Here is a 13580-nt window from a genome sequence, read left to right on the forward strand (position 1 = left end):
ACTTGTCCATACAAAAATCAATTTTACATTCATTTAAAACGAGTGTTTAAATTGGATTTAGATTGTAATCCTAAGTTATGGAACATCCACTTTAAAATCCTTTACCATCTTTAAGTTGAATGTAGTTTGCACATCACAAAACTACTATTTTCACTTGACCCACACGAATTCATAAAAGTCACTGCATTAGGCAGTTGTTCGACCGTCGACGATTACCGATAAACAAGTTGAGCTTGAGTTGGCAAACAAGAGAAATAGGTGTGTAGTTGGGTAAACTGTGCGAGTGTTTTAACCACCAAGAGAGCGTCGCTGAGTGAGTTTTTTAAAGCTCTTCTCACTGCTACAAACTAGTGAAGACAATAGGCTACTTGACTCATATCTAATTTCGTCCAATAAATGATTATTTATTATAGTATTTTGCTTAAGACAACGAAATATATCAATAACAATTATTAAAAACGCAAGATGGATATATAAATCCAATTTAAAAAAATACAGTTTTTATTTTTATTTGAAACGCAGAAAACGCTGTCAGCCATGATGTGACGTCATTCAATATGTAAACAAAAAAATGTCATCCCTATGTCACGCGTGGACTAACGTAGTATCCATACATATAAAATTTAAAGTCCTGACTGACTAACTTATATATCAACGCACAGACTTAACATCTAAACAGCTGGTCCTAGATACATGAAATTTGGTGGGTGTGTTCTTTGTAGGTAAAGAGAAGGTATCCACTAGGAAAGGATTTTTTGAAATTCCACTCCTGAGTGAGTTAAATGGGGGTTTGAAATTTAAAGTCCACGCGGGCGAAGTCACGAGCATAAGCTAGTTTTTATATATTTCTAAAAACTCATAGTAAACGTAAAAAATTATCGTTTTCTCTTTATAAATTGAATAAGTTATTAAGTAAGACTTACAACAAAGTGATCTTTGCAAAAATAAATTTGGGTTCAAGTCGTTAGTCATATAGGATCCCTTTAAGCAAGTCTTCGCGTGTTACGTATATTTATTTCACTGGGCACTCTAATCCACAACTTTCCTGTGGTCTTTGTCGATGCGTTTTTACATTCTCGGATGATACAATAATGATAATTACTATATTTTTCAAGTAAACTAGTATAGAAGTCATGTTTATTAAACTTTGGGAGGTTATGCTGTTGTTTACAAATGCATGACGTCAGAGCACAGATAATCTATCGGCCAAACATGGCCGACAGTGTTTTCACCTGTCTAAGAAAAATATATTTTTAAATTAAAGGTTTACGGTTTTTAGGGCGCAAAAAAATATAGTGTTAATTTTTTTGATCTAATAGGACAAATATTAACCATTTAAGACCTACTTAAAAAAAGTGTCAACTAGCCTATTCGCACCGGCAATGTGCACAGTCAGTACAACTACATACCTAAATGAGCGTGGGTGACGTGCGGGTGTGCGGGGCTTCCGCCCGCCTCATACCCGGATTGCAATTTCGACCTGTCGCCGACTGTACATCGATTTTACGTTTCTTGAGCGAAAAAATGGTCGATATAGCTAGTCGCTTTCACGTCAGCGGTGGAATAACTGCCTTACTGCCACACTCAAAGTCGCTTAATCGTTACTTAAGGCATGGATAAGGAATGCATTAAGTTACGATTAAGCGACTCTGAGTGTGGCTGTTAGTGACATTTTGATTTACTGGAAGTCGTTGTCACAATTGGTAAAACCATTTAACACTAATGAGATGATTAAGTATAACAATTATCACGTAAACATTCGTAACGTCGTATCCTAAAGCCTATTTGTAATGAATTAATAGGAAGAGAATTTCCTCCATCGAGCGTAGATCGCGAGTTTATTTGCGGTTATTCTCTTTGACCGCCGTTAAGATCCTTTTGACGGCTTTCACGACTTCAAGTGGCCAATTTAGCGAACGAAATCTGAACGATCGGGAATTTTTGTTCTAATTAATAACTCGGGGGTCCAATAAGGGTGCCCTTATTATATAAACCGCTTTTTGCGTTTTAAATAAACCAGAATAATGAGCAGACTTTTATGTAATTATGAAAGAGACTGGTGTTAAGTTTCTCCAATTATAACGATTAACAAAATGTTGGGGGTGGGGCCTAATTTTGGTAGAGCGTAACAGATTGTGTATAGAATATGTAACAGACAACAGTTAAAAACTTTTCGTTGTGTTCTGGAGGTCTTAGGCTCGTGATAATCCATCACCTAATCATCGAATTATCTCGTTTCGCTACTGAAACTCTGAAAAGTTATAAGAAGCCCGATCCCCGTGATACATAGTCGAATAGGAACACTAACATCATCTTCGTATGTTTAATCACCACATTCTTTAATTAGCAACGTCTTATTAACCATTGTCTTTTTATTAGATTAATTAATTATCGTAAGCTATTAATGATTAATGTCTTACAATTATTCATCATCTCATCATCTTACCTCACCGGACTGAAACTGAAAGTTAGAGGAACCCTGCCATCCGAGAATGTCTTAACCATTTATGCATAATAATTGTTATGTCAAAGTAGTTTCGCAGATTCGTTTTTTGATGGATGGTTACAAAGAACATAGTATTTATTTGCAGTTAATATTTATCTAGTGTACCTAATGAGCCGGCGATGGGTTGGTCATGATGATCATGATGATAATGATTATTTAACTGTTAAGTTATATACCTAATGTAAAAATGAATGTGTATCTTTGTTTGTCTCTTATCAATTCCTATATTATTCATTCGATTGCAATAATACTTTGTAGAGTTGTTGTTGGGACTAGCAAGAAGCTTTCTGACAGTACCATCAACGTAAAATATAGGTGGTGCGTGATCGTAAAACATTTTAATAATCGGTTAAAAAACTAGCTCTCGAGACTTGATTAAGAAATTTCCAAACGTATAAGTAGATTGGAATTCTCTGCAGCAATCAAAAGTTACGGGAGTTTTCTCGAGAAGGATTCCGCGCGGAATTCTTGAAGTGACAGTTTGATTAACCGAGTGGCGCACACGCTACGCCGTTTTCGGATTTCTCGGTGTTTTGTAGTCGGCACTACCTTGAGATTTTATCGAGATTTCAAGCTGGCTTCTTAGCGAAACCGGATTTGTTGCTTTAAGCACATTTCCGTACTGCAATTTATTGTTATACATACGAATGCAGTATGCAACTTACTACTTCCTAGAAAGTTAAAAGAAATTACTTAGAAAAATGTTATACACGCAAAACGTACCGAAGTAATAAGCTTCTTCGACAGAGGAGAGGTAGAGGCTGCGTGCGTGCTGGGTGCAGAGGGTGGATTGCTCAGAAGGGATGGCGGCGGGTGAGCCCATAGCGGGCCAACAGCGGCGCCCTAGCCCGTAGTGGGTTACACCCTTGGCGTCAGATGGCAACCGGCCGTAAAACAGAAGTCAACTCACTATACTTACTTATCATGAAAAGGCAAAAACACGTGATCTACATAGCGCCGCATGATATGAAAAGCCGACCCTGCGTAACGGGATAAAGCGAGGACAAAGAAGAAGTAGTATTGCATTAACATTAGAAGTAGTATTGCATTAAGATTAAAGACCTGTAGAGTATCATTGGCTGCGTTTTATCCCGGAAAATTAAATAGAATAGAATAGAATAGAATAGAATGTTTTTTATTCATGTAAACTTTTTACAAGTGTTTATGAATAGTCAGGTAGTTTTAATTTACAAAGATTTCCACGGAATTTCTTATAACCTGCACAGCCTATATTATCTACGCAAATGAAGTCATCGGCATCATCTAGTAATCTATTAAAAATTAAACAGTTGATTTAAAATTTAAATAAAAGTTTTTAATTTACTCAAAAACGCTTGTCAAATTACACCAAGAAACTTAAGAATGTCATTATACACCAAAAGACTCAAGGTAATTGATTACGATTAGCTAGTAGAACAGGGGAAGGGAATAACGTTTTCGTTTCTCAAAACTCATTTACCTACAGTCGCAGGAAATCCACTATAAAAGAAACTCATCTTATTACGAGGCATTTATTAGTATAAATGAACTGCAGAACTTCTAGCGACATGAAAAGCAATTTTATTAAGCTAGGTCTGTTACATCCGCATATTTAAGAAGGTACTCATATTTTATTAGATACTTTACTATATAAATGATTATGTAATGAAAGAGATTGAATAATAAGTGGAAGACTAAAAACTAAAAACGGTACTATTAATCCAAAAAACATATTGTTATCTTAAACTACACCAGTGATTCTAATAGCTATTCGTATTGGATTACAGATGTGGCCAGGTCAATTAAATAATGTAAACCAGACTTTGGAGCGCTTTCAGATTAGCATTTTTTCGCGTATAAAGCTTGTTTTTTATGCACGTAATATTGTACGTGTGCCTCTTGTCATACGCGTAGGTTTCTTCTACGTGCGTAGACCTGCTTATAAGTTCGTGTACGCGCGTTCGATATTGCTACGACTGCCCGCTTGTTCTAGCGAACACGCCGTTTGGTTTATTAAAGGGTAAAACGCGCAAGAAAACGATAGTCTGAAACCACCCCTAAAACGGCCGCAAGTCCGCGCGATAAGGCTGTTATCATTCGTTTTCGGGGGAAGAAATTTAAATTAAATATTTGTGGGCGTTAATTTTGTCTCCTCATCGAGCGAACGCGACGCATTCTTTGCAAAGTAATTAAACTGAGTGGAAGGGTTCCTGGCAGTAGTTTGTTTGTTCGCCTGAAATTGCGTTTCCTATGAAGTAAATTTCCCTCAGTTGTCACTAAGAGCATCGCGCTTTTACTGTTTGTTTTATACAGGTAGGTACCTACTTATGTTGTGAACCACTAAGCGGCAAGTACCTACTATTTCTGTTTGACTAACTGAATTTGTGCACCACTGCTTGTGTTTAGTTTGGTAACGTTATTTCACCTGTCCCTACATACTTATCTATCATAATATGTTACCTACATATTGTTATGTTTTCGTTTGGTTTTTATTTAACAAAGATGTTTTAAATTTAAACCATGTTAAGTACACCTTGATGATGAAAGCGAACCGAACCGAACCGAGCCACCATATAAAATATTTAAAAAAAAATTACAGCCAATTTTACATGAGACTATGTTAGGTACTTTAACGATAGGTACACTTCCAAATCTGTTCAGGCATTTAGAATATGGAATAAAGAAACTCACATACATGAACCCTGGAAACTTTATACCTACTCCTTTTTTGGACAGTCATATAAACTAAAGTCTGAAATTTTTTCTCTTTTATTCCTTTTAATATTATGTAGGTTAATATAAAGTATATAAAGCGTAGTCCAATCAGTCGAGTGTTTACATCGGTGCTCCCAATAACTGAATGCAAATACCTAGCGGACAACACGTTCGAATAGTGGTCAAAGCCTCGAAAAACTTTCCACATATTGAACTAACAGCAATCCATGAATTTAGAACTGTTAATTAAAGGATGAACACTGAATAGCTAGATAGCATTTAACTGAATCGTGAATTACTTTGAAAGGAACTGTAGGATTTCTAAAATTATTTACTAAGTCCAAATATTTATAAAAGTAATCTCAATTTACGATGAATTTAGATCATTATAATATTCCTACCCCAAATTTTATCAAGCTAGTATACCTACTAGCTTACGAGACCTGTGGGGTGATTCTCTAACTCAGTGTCTAACACTGAACGATAGCCGCAGAGCTCATTCTACGAAAAAATATTTTACTACCACCCAGTGAAGCAGCAATGTAGAACCACCCAACCTCGGTGGCTATCATTTTGTGTTAAACACTGAGTTAGCGAATCACCTAGCAGGTCGCTAACTCATAAGAAAGCTCAGAGTCATTCAGCGAGCCATGGAGAGTGCTATGCGTTAGACACTGAGTTAGCGAATCACCTAGCAGGTTGCTAACTATCATGGGCCTCATAAGAAAGCTCAGAGTCATTCAGCGAGCCATGGAGAGTGCTATGCTTGGAGTTTTTCTAAGTAATCAAATAAGAAATGAGGAGATCCGCAGGAGAACCAGAAAACCAACACAGATAAACGGTTTGCAAAGTTGAAAAAGTAACGGGCAGGGCACATTGTTCGAAAAACCGATAAACGTAGGGGTTCTAAGGTGCTAGGGTGGCTACTAGAATGACTCGCACCGGAAAGTACAGCGTTAGAAAACCTCCACAAGGAAAACAGACCCAGAACACCAAACGAGTCGCGGGGAGCCGCTGGATTCAGGTAGCGCAAGACCGTGGCGTATCGAAGTTCCTACAAAATACAAATGCCTTGCAGTTCAGTGGACATCTAGCTTACATCTTAGAAACCTTTAATTCCTAACACAATTGGAAAGAAAAAAGTAGCTCAGAAATACTATTGTAACATGAATTGATATACTTAATACCAATTGAGTATGAGAGGTACCTACCTATAGCACGCGACAAGTCGCGATGGCAATCGGGGTATGAGACGGGGCGTCTCCACCTCGATTGCCATCTCGATCTGCCACGTACTATACCTATGATTGAAAGCTTTGTAAAAATTAATTTAAAAATGAGTTTTCTAAACATTGATGGATCGTCTCGCTGGATGGTCTCGATAAAACATTTTGGGTGTATTTTGTTTTTATAATATTATGGTTTAAATTTCATCACGACCAAAATGCTTTTTTTTGAAGATACATCAAAATGCGTTTAGACATAAACCTGGAATGCATTTCACAATAAAATTTCAATTCTGGTATTTGTGGGAGTGAGGATTCTTACTCCCCCGGGATTCTAATATTTGTGGGATCCCACAATAGGTGAAAGTCTGAAGAACAAAGACCTTAAAGTGTATTATAGGTACTAGTGTATTATTTTTAAACATTATAATACCCTACTCTTTATTGGGATCAAATTGATATTCAAAAATTGAAATTAACAGCGTTAAAAATCCGTTACCGGTTGAAAAGGTAACTAACGGGCAAACAAACTGTGTAACTTTCAAACATTTATAAATAAAATTACTAGATGATGCCCACGACTTCGTACGCGTGGATTTAGGTTTTCCAAAATCCCGTGGGAACCTTTTGTTTTTCCAAGATAAAAAGTAGTTAGTAAATTATTATTATTGTTAAAAAAGTTACTTGAAAAGATAACCTTAAAATAAAGATTTTACGTATACGTAATGTTCCTACATACATAGCTTCTTGTAATGATGAAATTTAACATTTGATTCCAGTTACCGCGTAAATGGAAATGGGTGCTCCAGTGCATTATTCAGATTTCACCAACGACCGCTGAATGAGAATCGATGTACAGATAAAAGATTAATTTATTTTAGTGCAGCCTGAAAAGAATTTATTCATCATTTGTTCGGATTGTAATGAAAATCTTTGTTTATATAATTGCGAGAGGTCCCTAACGTTTGTATCGCTTTATACATAAAATAAAATAGTGTTTCTCATAATTAAATTTCTTTGCCTTTGTGGCATACTATATTGAGGTCTTTCTAGTTTTAGGTCAGGCTTTTAGGCTATCTGGGTCTGACATCACTGATTAGTGAATATACAAAATTTTAGGTACCTATTTTACATAGAGAAAAATTGAGGTAGATACCTGTAGTACGCGACAGGTTGAAATGGCAATCGGGGAGGGAACGCCCCGCACACGCACACAACCTCCGCGCTAACCCAGTGCTGACGAGCGCGGTTTGGGATGGGCGTAGATGAGGACTTTTTATATTACTTTTAAGGCCAATATTAGGGAATATTGGCCATAAAAATTATATACAAATAAGACCAATATTCCCTTCTCCTCTCCCACTTTAACTAAGAAAGCGTAATTACTTATCAGTATAATAAGTGAGGTTCAAAATCATTCAGTTCAGTACGCAATTCAGGCCGCCCTATTACCGTTACGTTATTGAGGTGCTCTAATGTAGAGATAGAGAGAGAATTTCAATAACATTTGGTATAACTACCAAAAGCTCTCGACAAACTGATAGTCAACAGGGCACTAAACACGGCGACTACAAACGGCTCAGACCTGATTGAGATGCAAGTCACGCGTTGAAGATGATACGTGATAACACGAAAATCTTCCAATTGCTTACGTGTTAAAGATTCCATAGTTGTAGCTCTATTTAGGATAAGTCTCACTTTAAATGAGTTAATAGGTAAAAGGCGAAAAAAACTCAGTTTTCGTTAGAAATTTAAAAAAAACCACGACTGTGGAGTGTGGACACAAAAAAGACGGGAAAGGGGAGAAAAATCGACGCGTTCCTACTTCTACATTGAAGCATAGTTTTTATAATATTACTAGCTGATGCCCGCGACTTCGTCCGCGTGGAATCAAGTTTTTAAAAATCCCGTGGGAACTTGGCAATTTTTTAAAATTTTCTCTCCGTAAGAACCATCCTCGTACTTCAAGGAATGTTATAAAAAAAGAATTAGCGAAATCGGTTCAGCTGTTCTCGAGATTTGCGATCAGTAACACATTTAGCGATTCATTTTTATATATAGAGATGTAAAAGCTACATATGCATGCCAAGTTTCATGCTTTCTTCCGGATGGACCCTATTTCGATTATTTTCGAGCTAACAAGGCGTAGTAGGTACTATTATACAAATATTAAAATTATATTTTATTTACTTCACTCTATTTGTACCTTTTGTTTTTATGTATTTTTTAAGTAAGATTTTCCACTACTAATTTTTATAGATAGGAAACAAATTTTTGTTACTTTTAAAATCTAACACGTTACGAATAAAGGATAAATATGGTAACCCTACATACTTTAGCCGTCGGACCCCGAGTTCTCGAGCAACCGAGCATTGAATAACTTGGTTATAAATTAGCCTTCGAGATCTCCTGATAAGTGAGTTCGCGACGTTTTTGCTCATTGGTACTACACGCAGGTGAGTAGATTTTATCGCTGGATGAATTGATTCATGTCCTGAATTCGTAATGATCCGATCCGCTTCATCTTCCAAGGCGAATCGTGAAAGTTGTTTCAAGAGCCCGTGTGAAATTACGAGAAGATGCTTGAAATCTGTAAGTTTGTAATATTGTTCTGAATCTCGGTTACCAATGTGTTCCAGCTAGGCTGCTATGTGTACGTAAGTTTTGTTTGTGAGGATTTAGATTTTCCAAAAATACCATCGAAATTCTTTAATTTTCCCGGATAAAAAGTACCTAGCCTGTACCGTCTTCGAAATGCAAGCTATTTCTGTGTCGTAACGTCAAGATTGGTTTAATGGATGAGTGGTAAAATGGCAACATACCTATAGCACTTTCGCATTTATAATACTCGCTTCGCTCGTCCTCATTAGTCTAGTTGTTTTTCTCTGTATAGGTCTACTTTTAGAATAAGATAATAATAAATACATTTTAATGCAAATGTAACTAAGCTTATCTATATTTTGCTCAGTAAATGACTTATTTATTTATTTTATAAGTTTCCAATTTTTTTGATTGCTGGACAATCATGTGTGAAAGTCTCAATTAAAATTAGAAAATATGAATTCACTACGGATTTACTGATAAGTCTAGTTTTTCATGTTTAGGCAATGATTTCTGCATTATGTGCTCCAATAACAACTTCCTGCTTTTATCAAATACCTTACCAAAATTTCCTACGGGCTCTCAGACCGAGCTTAACGTTCAACGTGACGAATGAAAAGCAATATTTAAATCAAAGTTCTTCTGCCAGTAAGTAAAAGTTACTTTGAGTTAACAGGACCTGGATTTAAATTAGTTTTAGGCCTAGTAGTCTTTGTATGAATTATTATGATGAATGAAATAGGCATTGAAATAGTTTAACACGAACATCCTATGCGATGTGACGGGCAGAGTTTAGAGATTTTATAATACCTATTATGAAATATTAATATGAATAATATTTTAGCGTTTGTAACTATCGTGAGTGATATCCATTACGATAAATATCTAATTGCTAGACTAACGTGATTATTTGAAGTGTGCCCGACTAATTTCGAACCCGTTCGGGGTTCTTTTTCCGGACGGGATCAAAACTAGTCGGGTAAACTCCGACTAATCACGTGAGTGTAGCCGTTAATATTTGCAGAACGCTAGCTCAGTTCAAACTACATTACAGTAAAATATAAAATTTTACATCGTATAAGCACATTAGCAAAATTACAAAATTATTGGTAAGTATAAAAATTTACTATGGTCTAGGTAGCCTTGGAGAAATTAATCTAACGTAGGTACAAAATAGGATTAAATGAAATAAGTAGATTTTTAGGGTTCCGTACCTTAAAAGGAAAAACGGAACCCTAATAGGATCACTTTGTTGTCTGTCTGTCGGTCTGTCAAGAAACCTGCAGAGTACTTCCCGTTGACCTAGAATCATGAGATTTGGCAGGTAGGCAGGTCTTACAGCTGACATTCGACGATAAATCTGAATACCGTGAATTTGTGGTTACATCACACAAAAAAAATTTAAATTGTGGTCATGAACTAATAATTAGTATTTTCAATTTTGAAGTAAGATAACTATATCAAGTACAAGTACATACAACTGTACATTCTAAATCAGATTTTTAATTATTTTTATGCATCATAATTTTTGAATTATCGTGCAAAATGTCGAAAAAATACGACTGTAGTACGGAACCCTCGTTGCACGAGCCTGACTCGCACTTGGCCGGTTTTTTTTTAATTATAAGTAGCTATTGAACCTGCACTAGTTTGAAAGAACTTAAGCGATGGTTTACTGTCTTAAAATGCAACAATGTTAATAGATAACAGGTACCCAGCGTACCACCTCTAATGAGGTGCATAGTATGCAACGATTTTGCATTATTAAGAGCCAAAATGCACGCGCAACATTTCGCCTAGCGCTTACGAAACTTTGCCGAAAGTAGCGAAAGCTATCTACTCGCTAATAGCTTGAAGTCCAAGTTAAAGTTCACACTATAATAAAAATATATCTATCAGTCTCATATTTTATAAGTTAGAAAACTAAGCTATTATTAGGTGACCGAGTTTCTTGCTGATTCTTCACGATAGAAACGGCATTCCAAACAAGTGGTAAATTAAATTATTTGACGATTCTAAAGTTTACTTTAATAAACATATATTCTATTCTGTTCTATTTTATGCTACCTATGCTAACTGCTTGCAACAGCTGTGCCGAAATCCAAGTCGGCTTAATACTGTTACTGTTTAAGGGTGGTTTCATTTTACCCCGGCCGTGCTTTGCTGTGACACAAAATTAATGATTGAGCAACGGTACGTACCCTGCCCGTGGACGGTGCAATGGGTTATCCCTTTTTCCGGTTGTTTTTTTGTTTTTTTTAATATTTTTCCACGACAACTGGAATGAGACTTTTATGACACTACCCATACAGGATAATATAATTAAATATCATGTACTTACAATGTACTTGAAGCATTATTCTTTTGCTGACGGAAGGCGGCACACCGTTGGCTGCGATGCACAGATACGCTCCCATCTCTGATCGGGTCACTTTTGTGAGATTTACAATCTCACCTTCTAGTGACGTCACTGTTGGCAAAAAATTATACATTAATAACTGAGGGGAAGTTTATGATAGACTCTATTAATTGTCTCATATCTCTAAGTACACTCTATCAGTTGGCTCTATCACTCATACCTATCTATGTGACGTTTTGTCGATCTCAACGACAGAGACAACACTCTACAAACCCGCTATCTCTTCTAAAGATCGATGTAGGTACAATATGTTCTGCAGCGCACTGTATAATGTCTCATTGTGGCTAATTCTGTTGTACACATTTACACAATCTCTAAACTAAATTAAATAACAGTCTTTGATAATGCTTCCTGTGGAAATCACTAGACACAGGACAGCACTAGATGTACCTAGACTTCTCGGTGTTCCTTTTCATTATGCTTCCTGTGGAAAAGGACAGCACTAGATGTACCTAGACTTCTCAATTTAGTTTCGAGATTGTGTACAACATAATTAGCCACAATATTGATACGAAAAAGCTGGATCATAAGAGATTACTTCATTAGGTAGATAGCTCTACCAACAAAGTCTTTAAACCATTTAAACAGACCCAATAATTCCATATTATAATAGCTTTTCAAATTCCCCGACTCAAAATAAATATTTGCACGCCATCGTGTGTAGTGCTTACATTACATTTCACCAAGAAGTCTTGGAAAATACTTAGAAACTCGAAAGTAGACAGGGTTTGATAAACAAGTGCGGTTAGTGGTTGGAACTCAAACTGTTTTCCTGACACCTTGCTCAAATGGCACCGAAGTACGTTTACAGCCATTATTCAAACAAGAGGATAAAAAGGAGGGGCAATATTTTTCGAAGGAGCTGAAGGGTGATGGTTTAAAGTGTAGAGCTCTCGGTCGACCGGCGTGCCACGCTTCGTTAGCAAACAATGCGAGACTAACACATCAATAGAGTAGCATTGATATGAATCTACACGAATTATAAGGTTAATGACAAATCGGTTCTCTAATTTATGCAAACGCTGTGAAATAGAAGCATATTGATTAGCGGCTTTCGATTGAATGATTAGTAAAAGTAAAATCACTGCTTAATTCAATACACGTTTTTAGGGTTCTATACCTCAAAAGGAAAAACGGAACCCTTATAGGATCACTTTGTTGTCTGTCTGTCAGGGTACTTCCCGTTGACCTAGAATCATGAAATTTGGCAGGTAGGTAGGTCTTATAGCAGACATTCGGGGAAAAATCTGTAAACTGTGAACTTGTGGTTACAACACACAAAAAAAATTAAGTTGTGATCATGAACTAATAATTAGTATTTTCAATTTTTGAAGTAAGATAACTATGTCAAATGGGGTATTATAAGAAAAGGCTTTACCTGTGCATACTAAAATAGATTTTTATTTATTCTTATACATCATAGTTTTCAAATTATCGTGCAAAATGTCGAAAAAAATACGACTGTAGTACGGAACCCTCGTGCGCGATCCTGACTCGCACTTGGCCGGTTTTTTTTAATAATACGATAGGCTTGCGCTTGACTGCAATCATGCCTTAAGGAAAGCAGTGATGAGGTCTAGACGTCTAGATCTTGCCTTGAAGCGTGTCTTGCCACCGCCGCGCCCTTGCCTTATAGGTACATGGCCGGAACACGAACACCGGAAGGGGGTTCCAAACCCTAGCGGCTTGTATCAGAAACGTTGAATAACTGCCGAACATTGAACGAAATCCGATATACCGAAATTATGTGCAAAACTTCATAAGTATCTAATGCAAAGATAAAATATGATTATTGAAACGCAATACAAATTCCACTGGCGTACGGGAAATATAGTTTTACTTTTTCCAAGACATTATTTAATAATTATAGCTTTGCAGTAAACGTTCATTGCTATTTTAATTAAAACGCTTCGCTCTCGGTAGCAGGTAACTATTCCCTTAAAGACATCACGTTTTGAATCTTTTGAGATATTTTAAAGTAATTATAAAATTCCGCGATTCCACGGAGTTTCTGCGCTGTCTTCGAGTCGGGCCATTGAATAAACTTGGCCTGTCGATGTGTCATAAGTCAAGTGACGTTCAAACCCCTCGGACTCGGGGTGTCTCTACAGAGTACGCAGACTACAGAATATTG

At 36.5% G+C, this 13580-nt stretch overlaps 1 protein-coding gene across 2 annotated transcripts in view; it reads right to left on the bottom strand.

Moving 5' to 3' along the window:
• DIP-beta (Dpr-interacting protein beta) overlaps positions 1-13580 on the bottom strand; it is a 106771-nt gene that overhangs the window by 20908 nt on the left and 72283 nt on the right. For both annotated transcript variants that reach the window (XM_069506224.1, XM_069506218.1), the window contains exon 6: positions 11369-11497. In XM_069506224.1, the coding sequence (XP_069362325.1) occupies positions 11369-11497 (129 nt within the window). The remainder of the gene's footprint in view (positions 1-11368; positions 11498-13580) is intronic.

This window comes from Maniola hyperantus, chromosome 2 (genome assembly GCF_902806685.2).
Source record: "Maniola hyperantus chromosome 2, iAphHyp1.2, whole genome shotgun sequence".
Taxonomy (NCBI): domain Eukaryota; kingdom Metazoa; phylum Arthropoda; class Insecta; order Lepidoptera; family Nymphalidae; genus Maniola; species Maniola hyperantus.